General features: G+C 49.8%; 4 protein-coding genes across 4 annotated transcripts; 1 reads left to right on the top strand and 3 right to left on the bottom strand.

The window, feature by feature from the left end:
• Nucleotides 1-2,952: 2,952 nt before the first annotated feature.
• Nucleotides 2,953-5,575, bottom strand: N7473_011309 (putative ABC transporter). Its single transcript, XM_057157248.1, has 8 exons — nt 5,274-5,575; nt 4,968-5,208; nt 4,623-4,881; nt 4,106-4,562; nt 3,972-4,051; nt 3,756-3,909; nt 3,407-3,684; nt 2,953-3,339 (listed from the first exon to the last, which is right to left on the bottom strand). Exons 1-8 carry the CDS (start codon nt 5,479-5,481, stop codon nt 3,097-3,099), a joined length of 1,920 nt encoding a protein of 639 aa, XP_057003098.1. The 5' UTR covers nt 5,482-5,575; the 3' UTR covers nt 2,953-3,096.
• Nucleotides 5,576-6,202: 627 nt separating this feature from the next.
• N7473_011308 (arginine--tRNA ligase) lies at nt 6,203-8,885 on the bottom strand (the record flags this gene model as incomplete). Its single annotated transcript, XM_057157247.1, has 4 exons — nt 6,203-6,606; nt 6,654-7,079; nt 7,140-8,434; nt 8,535-8,885. Coding segments are annotated over 4 exons (2,079 nt in total), but the record flags the coding sequence as incomplete, so codon positions are not given.
• Nucleotides 8,886-9,468: 583 nt separating this feature from the next.
• On the top strand, nt 9,469-10,551 carry N7473_011307 (phosphatidylinositol phosphate kinase family protein; the record flags this gene model as incomplete). Its single annotated transcript, XM_057157246.1, has 2 exons — nt 9,469-9,741; nt 9,799-10,551. 2 exons carry the CDS (start codon nt 9,469-9,471, stop codon nt 10,549-10,551), a joined length of 1,026 nt encoding a protein of 341 aa, XP_057003096.1.
• Nucleotides 10,552-10,674: 123 nt separating this feature from the next.
• Nucleotides 10,675-11,864, bottom strand: N7473_011306 (2EXR domain-containing protein; the record flags this gene model as incomplete). Its single annotated transcript, XM_057157245.1, has 2 exons — nt 10,675-11,564; nt 11,684-11,864. 2 exons carry the CDS (start codon nt 11,862-11,864, stop codon nt 10,675-10,677), a joined length of 1,071 nt encoding a protein of 356 aa, XP_057003095.1.
• Between the last annotated feature and the right edge of the window lie 359 nt (nt 11,865-12,223).

Below are 12,223 nucleotides of genomic sequence, written 5' to 3'. Positions count from 1 at the left end.
AGTATCCATGAAGATACTATCATCCAAAGAAAAAAAAAACAGACGCATGCACTGATGTATTGTATACATAGGATCTCATCCCAACTCAGATCCATCCATCCAATACCACCACAGATCTACCATGCTAATCACATACCACTGTAGATTTACAGTATTACTGTATCTTCAGAGAAATGTTCGGCCTGCTGGTTCCGAGTTTCCCCTTCCCTTTTCCCTTTTTCTACTTGTCACTACTCCGGTCGGCCTAACGCCCAATCCTGAGCGTTGCGGCCCAATGATCGCCTCCACCACGAAGAGGGAACAACCCTGCACGGGAAATGAGCACCAACTACTCACGGGATAAGAAGGGGAAGGAAGGATGATAATTAGAAGGACAAACTTTTTCGCTTAGCTGTATAATTGTATACCTATGACTATCGGCTGGTGCTGGCGAAGAGGGGCCGGACACTACAGGACTGTATTCTTTTTTGGGGGGGCTTGGCCAACCCCAGAGACAATGTCAATTGTACCTGGTACAGTACAGCGGGAAGTACGGAGTACTGTTGAAGAGTCAGTGGAGATGACATGCATCTGGGTATGTAACTACTGTACGCCAGTTATTCAGTTTTTTATGATTTCCACTACTTTCTTTGCAGGAGAATTTCTCTTCTTTACTCGCCACTGATGTCGCAAGTGGAGTCCACTGTAAGTGCGAACGACGCTAGATTCCCGAGAGAGGATTCCGTACTGTGGGATGTGGGAAGGGAGCATGTCCGTCTTGTCCAACGTGCTGCACCACAAATGGGTGACGCTGGAGGACCTGCGCGCCCTCGTGGCGGCTCTTCAATGGCAGCTGGTCACTTTCTCCACAGGTGAGTCATGACAGATTCTTCTTAGTTATAGGATGACTACTGTAGAATGACTGCAATGTTTGTTACAAGGTAGGCTGTATCATGGCTTATCCCTCGGCGGGGAAAAGAAAGTGGTTAGCCCTGTCGTTCTCATTCAAGTATGCCTGTTTCGATGGAGAGAGTTAGTCCCCCTCGAGTATCCAACGAATCTTGTCCAGACTCTTGTCTCTTGTCAATCTCCATGTGTTTGGCCCGAGAGTCCCGTTTCCTGCTTGGATCAGACCTGGCCAGATCGGTATGACATGCAGCACGGACGGTTTATCATTACCTCAACGGTCGCTCTTCTCACCTCCTTGCGTCCTGGAAGTCTTGGATGAGCCAAACCCCCCGCACGTGTAGAAAGACACAATCTTAACCATGTTAAGGATGCAATTGGATGGAGTGTATGAAAGGGGGCAACGTAATGAGGACGAGGGCCAATGCTTTGTTTTTGTAACTTTGGTAACCCGGGTGAGGCTTAGAAAGGAGGGCGAGAAAAATGGAATTCACCCAGGCGACAAACAACTGAAACTGAGAAAGAAAAGTTAGATTGGGGAGATATCGCAGGGCATTGGACAGTGGACTAGAGGGAAGAGAGGCGCTGGCTGGATGGGGAGATGAGAGGCGAATGGGATGCGGCTCTGGGGGTTTCCCCTCCAACTGGACCGCCCACTAACTAAGTACATGCTGAAGAAGTACATCGTAGGTACATGTGGAACTGGAGTCATAGACTTGTAGATTTGATTTTGAGTTTCCAGTTTCCAGCTGTTGCCTATGAACAACGAACTACCATCAGTCGGTTATCAATTATACATTATGGACAACTTCATAGCGATCTAATTGTCAACTCAACAATGTTCATGGATACGCCATGTAGTAGGCATCCCCCATAACTGTAGGTACCAGGCATCTATCTATCTTCACTCTAGGCAGTCACGATCGCAAGAAAAGATCTGAAGATCAGGACAAATCTCAATAAACCCATGTCCTAGAAGAACGCCAAGTCATAGTACAAGCCTATCTTATGTCCGCCTCACCATCTCTACATTCTCCATAATCAAGTATAGTGTAAACTTGATAGCCGCATGGCTGGCTCAGTTAATAATAAGCTTCCCTTCACAAGCATGTCATGCCATCCTCACATCCACGCTGGAGAATCGATTACCGATCTCCCTTTCCATGCGGAGGTATATGGATCCGGGTTCTCAGTACACACCCCATCCTGGTCCTATCTACATACAACAGCTGTCACTGTCACTGTCACTCGCTATCCCAATAACCCAAATATCCCGATAACCCCGCAACCACTCAAGCGTAGCCTTAATCCTGGATACAATGCACTAATCTAATCTCAATTCTTCCCCTCCCCTCCGTCCGTGAGCAGAACGTGTCTGTGAACCCCCTTGCGTCCTCGTCTCTGCAGGGTGTCATCAGTTCTCTTCCACGCAGCACCAAGACTGCTCACCGCTCTTTTCTTATCGTGCGTGCTTTGGCATCTAGGATGGGAAGAAGAGGGGAATCGAGGGTCTGATGCCGTTCTAATCTAAGGGACTTCTCGGATTCCGAGGATAATCGCTATGTAGATGGAGATGTGGGGATGATCGTGCGAGATGACTCGCATTGATTATGGGCGGGGAGTAGATCTTCGATTGTGGCGATTGCTCATTCTTCTGCTACTGCTCGTGCTCGTGCTTGTGCTTGTGCTCGGAGTATATGGTTGTCTGGTGGCGGTGGTTTTTTTGAATTTGTAGAGGTGGTCAATGTTCACAAAAGCGTAATCTATTCTTGGTAATTCTCTAGCAGCATTCGGGATGCGCCGATAGTCGTTGATCAACTGACTTTTTGTGTTGTACGGAGTACAGATGAATTGATAGCGTGGCGGATGGGGTTACGCCAGCTTGTGACAAGCTGTTAATGTACAAAGGCACGTTGATCAGAAGCAGTCGTCGGGGAATTGGGAGGGAGATGGCGAGTCAAGGTGGATGCATGGCATGGCATTGTATTGAATCGTGTGTCTTCTGTGGTCAAGCTATACTATTCTTGTCTGGAAAAAAGGGTGTGGTCAACACTGGTTTATCCATTACACAATGTGGATCATATAGTTCATCTTCATCAACCGAGAGTAATTATAGTAAATACGTATCGTTCCATCTTCCATCATTCTATCAATTATGTCCAGCTTTTAACCAGTTCACCCACCATTTCTAGGTCTCAACCAAGCGATGAATCAAGTCCGACGTAGATGAAGCGCAATCCACCCGAACAGCCGATACACCGCAATAATGCCAATAAGAATGCCAACCCATTTACCCGTGCGTCCAGTCGCATACCCATACTGCTGAAGCACAGCAGTACCACGAATCTGGCACTGACTTGCCAGATCCGAGTTAAACATGCAATGGCAGCCATCACCACATGAGTAAATCCGTTCGGAGAATTCGTTCACCATCATTCCTTGGAAGACGTATGCCTAACGAACGAAGAGTTAGTATCAATCTTCTCTCGATCGGGTTGGGGCGAGGGGGGGTTGTTCGTACCTGATAGTCGATATAGTGGAAGACATATTTCCAGAACGGATTCAGGATAGTCGGTGTAACCAGGAATCCGCCCACGCTCATCCATAGACCATTCGCGAAGGCAACTAGGGCGAGCGAGATGACGAAATTGGGGAAGATAGATGTGACGAATACGACGAGACTTTCGGCGGCGACGAGATCAAGGAACATCCACATTACCCAGATCATGAAGGCGGATCCGTCGGGGCGAAAGTTGGACAGCCAGTATGAGACGATTGAGAAGAGCATTGAGATGAGGACTGTAGAGTTGGTATGTTAGTGATACTCACATTTAAAGTTTAGGAAGTTGACGGCTGAACCAGATACGTACAGAGGAATGGGAGACCGATGAGGAAGTTGGCGACCATAAAGGGTGTCGCTCCGTAGAGGCCGTTGGCACGCTCCTTTACAAAGGTTGCCCGGTCTTCAATGTAGGCCGGCACGTAGGCGACGGCCATGAAGGACATGAAAGCTGATCCGAAGAACTAGGTTGGTGCTTGTTAGCCTTGCATTGCCTTGGTCAAGCCTTATGGAAGGGTGTGCTTACGATGGCGTTGATGAAGGGTTGAATATAGTCCTGAGACGGGTGTAGGCGCAGCCATACCGTGCCCATCATAATAGCAAGACCTAGTTGAGGTTAGCTCATGTTGGCTTGACATGAATGAAGACTGTGATACTCACCAAGATACATCACAATGCGAATGCCGTAGGCAATGACGTCGCGGTAACTCTTGATAAACGAGCGATGCAGCAGCGCAGCGGTAACCGTGACCGGGCCCGGACGGGCCATGTCCTCCGCAGACAGCGCTCCTGCTTGTTTCTCTGACTCGCGTGTGCGCTCGGTTACTTGGTTCATGACAGCGGTGGACTCCCCAGACACCGACCAGGCGTACTGAATCTGTTGGACTCGTTCGGGCGCTTGTCCACTGGCACCGCCAAAGTCCGAGCTGACAATATCAAGCAGGAACTCGGCTGGGTTGGTGTATGCAGGAACCGGGTGGCCGATCTGTCCAAAGTAGCTGTCGACATTGCCGATTGAACCGAAATAACACGTCTTTCCACCAGAGAGGAGCAAAAGCTTGTCGAAGAGCTGGAAGGTTGTCGTCGACGGTTGGTGGATACTGGCGATGATGATGATCTACCACGCGTCTTGTTAGCATTTCACCCAGTTTACTGCGGGATGGCAAGGTAAACTCACATTATTGGCCCGTGCTAGTTCCTTCGCATACAACATCACCTCGTAACTGGCTTTCGAGTCCAGGCCGCTGGTCGGCTCATCCAGGAACAGGATCTTGGGACAGGTGATGAGTTGGCTGGCTACACTGACACGTCGTTTCTGGCCACCACTGATACCCTTGCGAATCGGGGTTCCGACCAGGGTGCCGGCTTGGTTCTGGATACCAAAGGCTTCCAAGAGTGTCCGGATGCGATCGATGCGTTGGCGCTTGGTAACCGAGCTATATCACAAGTGAAGATTATAGATTAGTACACCTCGACAGGCAAGGATGTTGGATAATAAGCATTCAAGAAGACAAGGACATACATGGGCAGTGAGAGATCTGCTGCAAACTTGAGCGTTTCACGAACAGTCAAAGATCCAATGAGAGCATCTTCCTGCTCGACATAGGATGTCATGCGACCGAACGATCCAACGTCTACCTTGGTGCCGTTGACATAGCAGTCACCCAGCACTTTGGCACCCGATGCAGCTGGCCGTCTCGCAAGGACATTGAGCAGGGTTGTTTTACCACAGCCGGAAGGTCCCATTAAAGCCACGAGTTCGCCTATTGAAATCGACATTTGTATAAGCATGATCCCAGTTGAATTCCCTCATTATTCCATAACATACCCTGCTGGACATCTCCGCTAATATCATTGATCAAATCCCTGGCCTCTTTCGTCTGGCGATCCTTTACAGTAACAGTAAGACCAGTCCAGGAAAAGGTCTTGACCGAATGGTTCATCAGAAACCGATTGTCCGCATCCCACTCCACATCCAAAGTCGGAGTCGACGTCTCATTGTCGTTACTGCCAGAGGCAGAAGCGGGTTCACCCATGTTTCACAGCTTCAGTCGCGATCGTAATATCGTGGTCGACAATAGCGATATACAAAGGTGAATTGACTTTCAAAGATCATCCCCCTTCCCGCGTTCCTCGGGGACCCCACTAGTTAAATACCATTTCATAATAATCGTGTCGGCCCCCACGGCCGTTTCTGCAGGGGGCGTTAGGTGAAATGTGACCACTGACGGGGACATCGGCGATTGACCCCGTCCTAGCTCGCCGCACTAAAACCATGCGTTTGCCCATTTGGGTATGCGGGCTACCAGAGGTCCCAAGGGAACAATAGGGACCATGGGATTGTCAGTTGCGGGTATGCGGCTGATTGCAGCTAGACGGGTCGATCTGGTCCCCGAATGTGGGCCCGACAAGCCGAGCTGAAAAGAAAGGGAAAGTTGAGACAGGTTTGAATCCCTTTGCAAAGTCTGGATACTGTTAGACTTGCGCCACAATCCGGCGCTAATGATCGCCTTCCGGGGGAGTGTCTTGGCTCTTAGCTAAGGATTTCATTATGGTCCCCGAGATTTTGAACGCCGTTTAAAATGGGGAGAACACCCACCAGGCCTTGAGCGGAACACATCGTAAATCTACACTTTGTGGCTTGGTTGCCAGCGATTCGGTACTCGATTTTGCTAGCTATCAGCTCGCTTAGCTATTTGAGTTGTTCTGAGGCTGCCTGAAGGGTCCTGGTCTGACGTTGGGACGAGCTCAAAAAGCCCGATGGCCACGCTGGTGACCCGCGGGGAAATTTTATCCCCGCTGACAGGAGATCAGACACGTGTGGCTGTACTGTTCTAGTCACCATGACGCAGATACTTCTGCATCGGCAATTGGACGGTAGAACCATGACGCTTTTTTCTTATATTCTCCAAGGTCGCGCTTAAAGAGAAATTTAAACCGACGCTACCTGGTTTGTGACAGGACTACAACATAGAGTTTCGATCTGGGGAATCCTTCCATGGCCCGCCCCATCGTTCGTTATGCACCAAGATGAACATCATAATCATATGTTATTGGCCCCCTTTTTAGCGCCAGTGCGTCTAGCCGGGAACTATGAGATATCGTCGAGCTAATAGGAATTTTGAAATGTAAAAAATAGAGAACCGGGGCAGGTTTACATCCTACAATATCAACTGTTAGCTTATTGGCACACGAGGAATGTTCACACGGGATGACTGACCGCTCCACGGGGTTGAGACCCAGAACCCGCATACCGTTGTTCAGGACCTGTCGGGCTGCTGCGTACAGAGCCATACGAGCCTTCTTGAGCTCGGGCTCGCTGCCAATCACCTTGAGAACATCGTAGCTAGAGCTGAGCATGTGGGTCATGCGGAACAGGTAGCTGAGGACGGTGACGGGCTCCAGAGTCTTGGAGGTGTTAACCAGAACGTCCGGCCAAGAGGCAAGGAGACGGATCAGATCGATCGCGTGGCGCTCGGTAAGGAGGGAGAAGTCGGCGCTGTCCAGCTCATCGATGTTGAGCTCCGACTTGCGGGCCATGGAGCAGAGACGAGCGTGGGCGTATTGCAGGTAGGGACCGGTGTCACCCTCGAACGAGGTCATGGCGTCGAGGTTGAAGTCGTAACCATTGACACTGAGAAAGTTAGCATCAGAAGGTATGGGAATAATGTACCTAGGAGTTCGTTAAACTTACCGCTTGCCAGTCATATCCTGAACCATGACGGAGGTGATACCAAGAGTGTCGGCAGTCTCCTCGGGGTTCGCGACCTGAGAGTACTTGGTCTCGTTCTTCTTCATAACCTCGTGCATCTTGTCACCGACATCCCGGAGAATATCGTCCAAGAACTTGACGGTACCCTTACGGGTGCTCATACCGTGGACCATACCGAAGTTGATGTGTTGGCAGCGGCTGGCCAAATCCTTGTTACCCATCAGCTCGGTAACCTTGAACAGCTGAGCCAGGTGGAGATCTTGTTGAGCAGCCACAACGTAAATCATCTTATCAAAGTGATACTTCTCATCACGCTCCAGAATGGCACCAATGTCACGGGTCAGGTAGAGGGGAGTGCCATCCTTGCGGACAATAATAGCCTTGCCAAGCTTCTTAGCACCGTGCTTGGTGAAGTCGGCAATGATAGCACCGTCGGACTCCTCAGTGACACCGGCCTTCTCCATCGCCTTATAAGCGCTGGCCATGCTCTCGGCCTTGACCTGCGATTCACCAGAGTAGACGTCAAAGTCAATGTTCAGGCGGGCATAGGTCTGCTTATACTTGGCAATACTGAGATCACGGAAGCGAGCCCAGAGAGCAAGGGCATCTGGGTCACCGTCTTCCATGCTCTTGAAATACCGACGGGCCTTCTCATCCTCGCTAACATCCACAAGCTTGGCAAGCTCGGCCTCCTCCGTAGCGACATCCTCGCCCTTTTCCTTCTTGGTCTTGATCTGCTCCTTCAGCTCCTTGATGGGGCCTTCCTGGTCACCTACAATGCGGTTGATCTTGACATATACATCGAACAAGTGGTTGATAGGGTCCTTTGTGAGCGCCTCCTCGTTTCCGAAATACTTGAAGCCGTTGGCCAGCAGACCGTACTGCTTGCCCCAGTCACCGAGATAGTTCATCTTAATCACGTCCCATCCCATAACAGTGTGCAGGTTTGCAAGGAAACCACCGATGATTGTTGACCGCAGGTGACCGGCGTGGAAGGGCTTGGCGATGTTGGGCGATGAGAACTCAATAATGATCTTCTTTTGACCCTTGGAAGGGTCGGAGGGATCCTTGAGACCCATGTTGCCATTGGTACCGAAGGCGGCCTTCTCGGACAGGATACGGCCCAGGACGGTGTTGGTCAGAGGAGCGGCCTTGCAGAAGAACTGCAGGTGAGGGCCAAAGGCAGTAGGAGGGTGAATGAGGTCGGACTCGGGGAATTTGGAGGCCAGCTCCGCGGCGAGCTCGTCGGGCTTCTTCTTGATACGGAGGGCAGCGACCTAAAGTAGATCACAAAGTGGGGGATGTCAGTGGTGCTGTTCGTTTATACTAGCCATGAACTCTAGCCTGTCTTTGACTTTTGACTCATGGTAAACATACCGGCAGAGACAGGTCACCCTTGTCCAAAGTGTTAGTCCATGCAAGACGAGAGAAGATCAAGTCCGAGTCGATGCCAGCGGCCTTGCCCAATTCCTCCGCAATGTGCTCACGGTAGATGTCCATGGGGTTCAAGGTCGGGAAGCATCCTGCGAACTTGGAGGTCTTGGTGGTGGACTGCAGGGTCAAGGCCTGGACGGAGGCCGTCAGGGAATCGGCGGCCATGGTTGCGGTATGGGATAGTGAATGCGACGGGATGAGGGGAAAGCGAATGCGACAGCGAATACTGGACCGAGAAAAAAGACGCCTGTGAATCGACTGGCCCCGCTTAGCAGAATCCGACCCATAAGGAGGGGAACTTTCTTCGTCACTTTTTTTTCTGCGGTGACTCAGGCGGAAAGCTATCAGGGCGGTATGTCACGTGTCTGTGGGATATAGATTGAGATGATGCTCCACTCATCACTTCTTTGTTTCTTTGTTAGTGGGGTAAACAGTTTGCTTAGGAGTATGATCTATATTATTTGAATATAGTTGATTACATTCAATCATTACCTGTACTATGGTTGAAGACTCTCGTTAGAGTAGTTAGGTGGTGCTACGTTCCCGAATACATGTAGACCCTCTGTGGAAAGACACTCTAGGATAGCGATTGATGTCTAGCTCTAGAGCAAATAATCGTTACTTAGATTAATCAATATAATCTTCTGGACTGCTCTAGACCCCATCTACCAAGCTCGACCTTGACACCTGACAGTTACTCGACTGCAACACCAACCACCAATCAGAGTACGAGAAATCTATATCTGACGTCACTCATCTCACTGCCCAAGCAGTGTCGTTGCAAAAAGCAAGCTTAATGCAAGATGCGCGCCAAATTAATAAAAGAAGCTTGACTTCTTTCCTAACCCACGCTTTGTCTTCCTTCTATCATCACATCATGGGGAAAAGTCGTCGCCAGTCGGCGCTGACCCACTCCATCCAGGCTGGATTACTCCGCGACCCAGACCGTTTCAAGAAAACAACCTGGGGACATTTGATCGCATTTTTCACACTCTATCGAATCAAACTCATTCGATTCGAGGAGGAGCTTTTTGCTAGGCTTCGTCAAGAAATCTGGCACTTCAATGAAAATGAATACCAGGCCAGCTTTCGCACGACAAGTGGTCAGCCGCCGCTGAAATCGATGGGTGATTTGGGATATTCGGGCTCGGTAAGTTGGTTCCAGGGAATGCATTCCCCAGGATATCGCATCTAACCGCTGTCGCAGACATTTTTCGGCACTTGCGACGGGCACTATGTTATCAAAAGCCTTCCACGACACTTCGAGTACACCTTTTTCCAATCCGATCTCCTCCAGCCATATCATGATTATATGCGTGACCACCCGGATTCTATACTGGTCTGGATAACCGACTACCTCATCTCTCCATACGTGACCCTCGGCACAATATTTGGCTGCACCCCTGCGCATCACATCATCATGGAGAACATCCTCTGCGGCAAAGCGGACGATCCTGCAGGTCAGCGTTGGGAGACATATGACCTCAAACCAATCGACTATTTCTACCCGGAGCGCGACTTGTTGCCCGAAGTACTCGTCAGCGAAGCCACCTTGGACAAGCTGGCAGATACTTTCAATGACAAGCTACATCTGTGGAGAAACGACTATGAGAAGTTCATACAGGCCATGAAGGAGGATACAAAGTTTCTGGAAGATGCGAATGCAGTCGACTACTCTCTCTTCCTGGTACGGTTACCAGCTACCTCAAGCCCAGAGGTACTGGGGAGACAAAGTCCCTGGCGAGCAGGCCTGCCCTCGGCGGATGGTAAATGGAAATACAGGGCTGTGATACTCGATTTCTTCTGGGCTCGACATAAGCTACGTGCACAGGCTTTGTCGGGAGTGGTGCAAACATTCAATGTCATTGGGAGGAAGGGTCATATGTCTATTACGACTACGGCGACAGATTATCGTCAGAAGTTTTTGGAAATGGTGCAGGAAATGATCGAAATTCATTGAATGCATATCATGTAGACTAGCATTACCGCGAATCAAGGAAAGCACCGAAATTGACATGATGTGTCCGTTTCCACCCCGTAAAAGCATAGTTCGTAGTACCCGTGTTCGTTCATAGCCTCTCAATCAGATCCCTCTGGTGTTGTGAATATGCCTCGACATCGCTGATCGAACCCTCCTCTTCCGCTGGTATTCGTCACTGCCTGGCTTCTTCCACTTCAGACTGCGGAAGTAGCCATTTGTTTGTTTACAGTCATTCACAAACAGGCGGAACATGATCGTTGGACGGAAGGTAGGCATATTGGCTACGATATTTTGAACCCAAGGGTGGTCCATGTTCGGGGTGTATCGAGTATCGTCGATGACTTCCCCGTAAGTATATCCCTCACGCATGTATGTGTGGGGAAGTGACGTGTCGAGCGGTTCTCCGTTCTCATCATCGCGAGGCCCGTTCCAAACGTCCTCCATACGGTTGTTCAACCACGTATCGTTACCACCCCGGCATTTGCGCAACATGGCCATCCAGTGTCGCCAAATCCAAGTAATTTTGACTCCCCGCTTCCAGCTATCAATTTCGGCGCGAAGCTTCGCGGTGTCTTCGATGAGAGTAAAACAATCCTGGGCTTCTTGGTCCTGGGGATTTGAGTGGTGCTTAAAGAGCTGAAGACGCTTGGTATCCGATGGATCGACTAGTTGAATGAGTTCTTTTCCGTTCATTCCAAAGAGGTTGGATTTGAATACTTGATCGCCACCCAAATGCATTGGAATTAACTTCATGCATGCTAGCCAGGTTTTCCATCGTGAAATTTGGGAAAGACTTTTTTCGTTCGGCCTCTCAGCGTAACCAGGCCCATTTGAATAGTTGGACCAATGAAGCCTTCGCGCAAAGATCAGGCCACTTCGTGCTTGAGAAGCATGCCAAAGGAAATATGATAGGTCTTCCCGGTGATCTGGATCCCAAGTACCATGAACCGAAAGTTCCCAGTCTGGTTGCCAGTACCATGTGACGATACTAGCTTTGGATCAAACCACAGAGGCGCCCTCTGAAGTGCGGTGCATTCCTAGCCTCCTTGGATTTCGCCATCTGTAAATTTCCCAGTCTCGAAAGCAACAGCCCGAGACTCTCGGCACACACGCGTAATGGTCGGGGGTTTGGAATTTTGGGTGGTCGTCCAGTCCAACAGGCAACGGGTATTGATGGTGCATGCTTCATTGTGGATGAAATGAAGCTCCACGACTCTCATCGGAATGCACTTCCTCCAGATCATGAGGCGTAACTCGGTGGGAAGGCAAGGGAACAAGGTGAAGGTATTCATGCCGCTTCAGGCGATAGGATCGACTCGCAATTGAAGAGATGATACAGTGACGAGGTAGGTATGGTGGTCAAGATTGTGGTGTGTGACTGAGGAAGGAAGCTGGAGTGGTTGGTTAAGGGAAAGAAGTTCATGGGCGATTGACAGCCGCAAGCCGTCTGCTGTTTATCAGCCTTCCCTGTTGATCGCAAAGAATAAATACAAGTATGAAAGGAACCTACACAGAATTCTTTACGGAAAGCACGGCACACGGTCTGAATAAATGCTTAGAATTTATTTTAGAACCTCCAAATCGGAGGTACAGCCCAATTGGTTTGAAGAGCGAAAATTTTTAAGAAAAGACGAGGCAGTATCAAGACACC

Source organism: Penicillium subrubescens (genome assembly GCF_028828155.1).
Source record: "Penicillium subrubescens strain IBT 31985 chromosome Unknown utg000010l_segment0_segment0, whole genome shotgun sequence".
NCBI lineage: Eukaryota > Fungi > Ascomycota > Eurotiomycetes > Eurotiales > Aspergillaceae > Penicillium > Penicillium subrubescens.
Note: the sequence above shows the minus strand (reverse complement) of the source record. Positions and strands in the feature narration are given on the sequence as shown.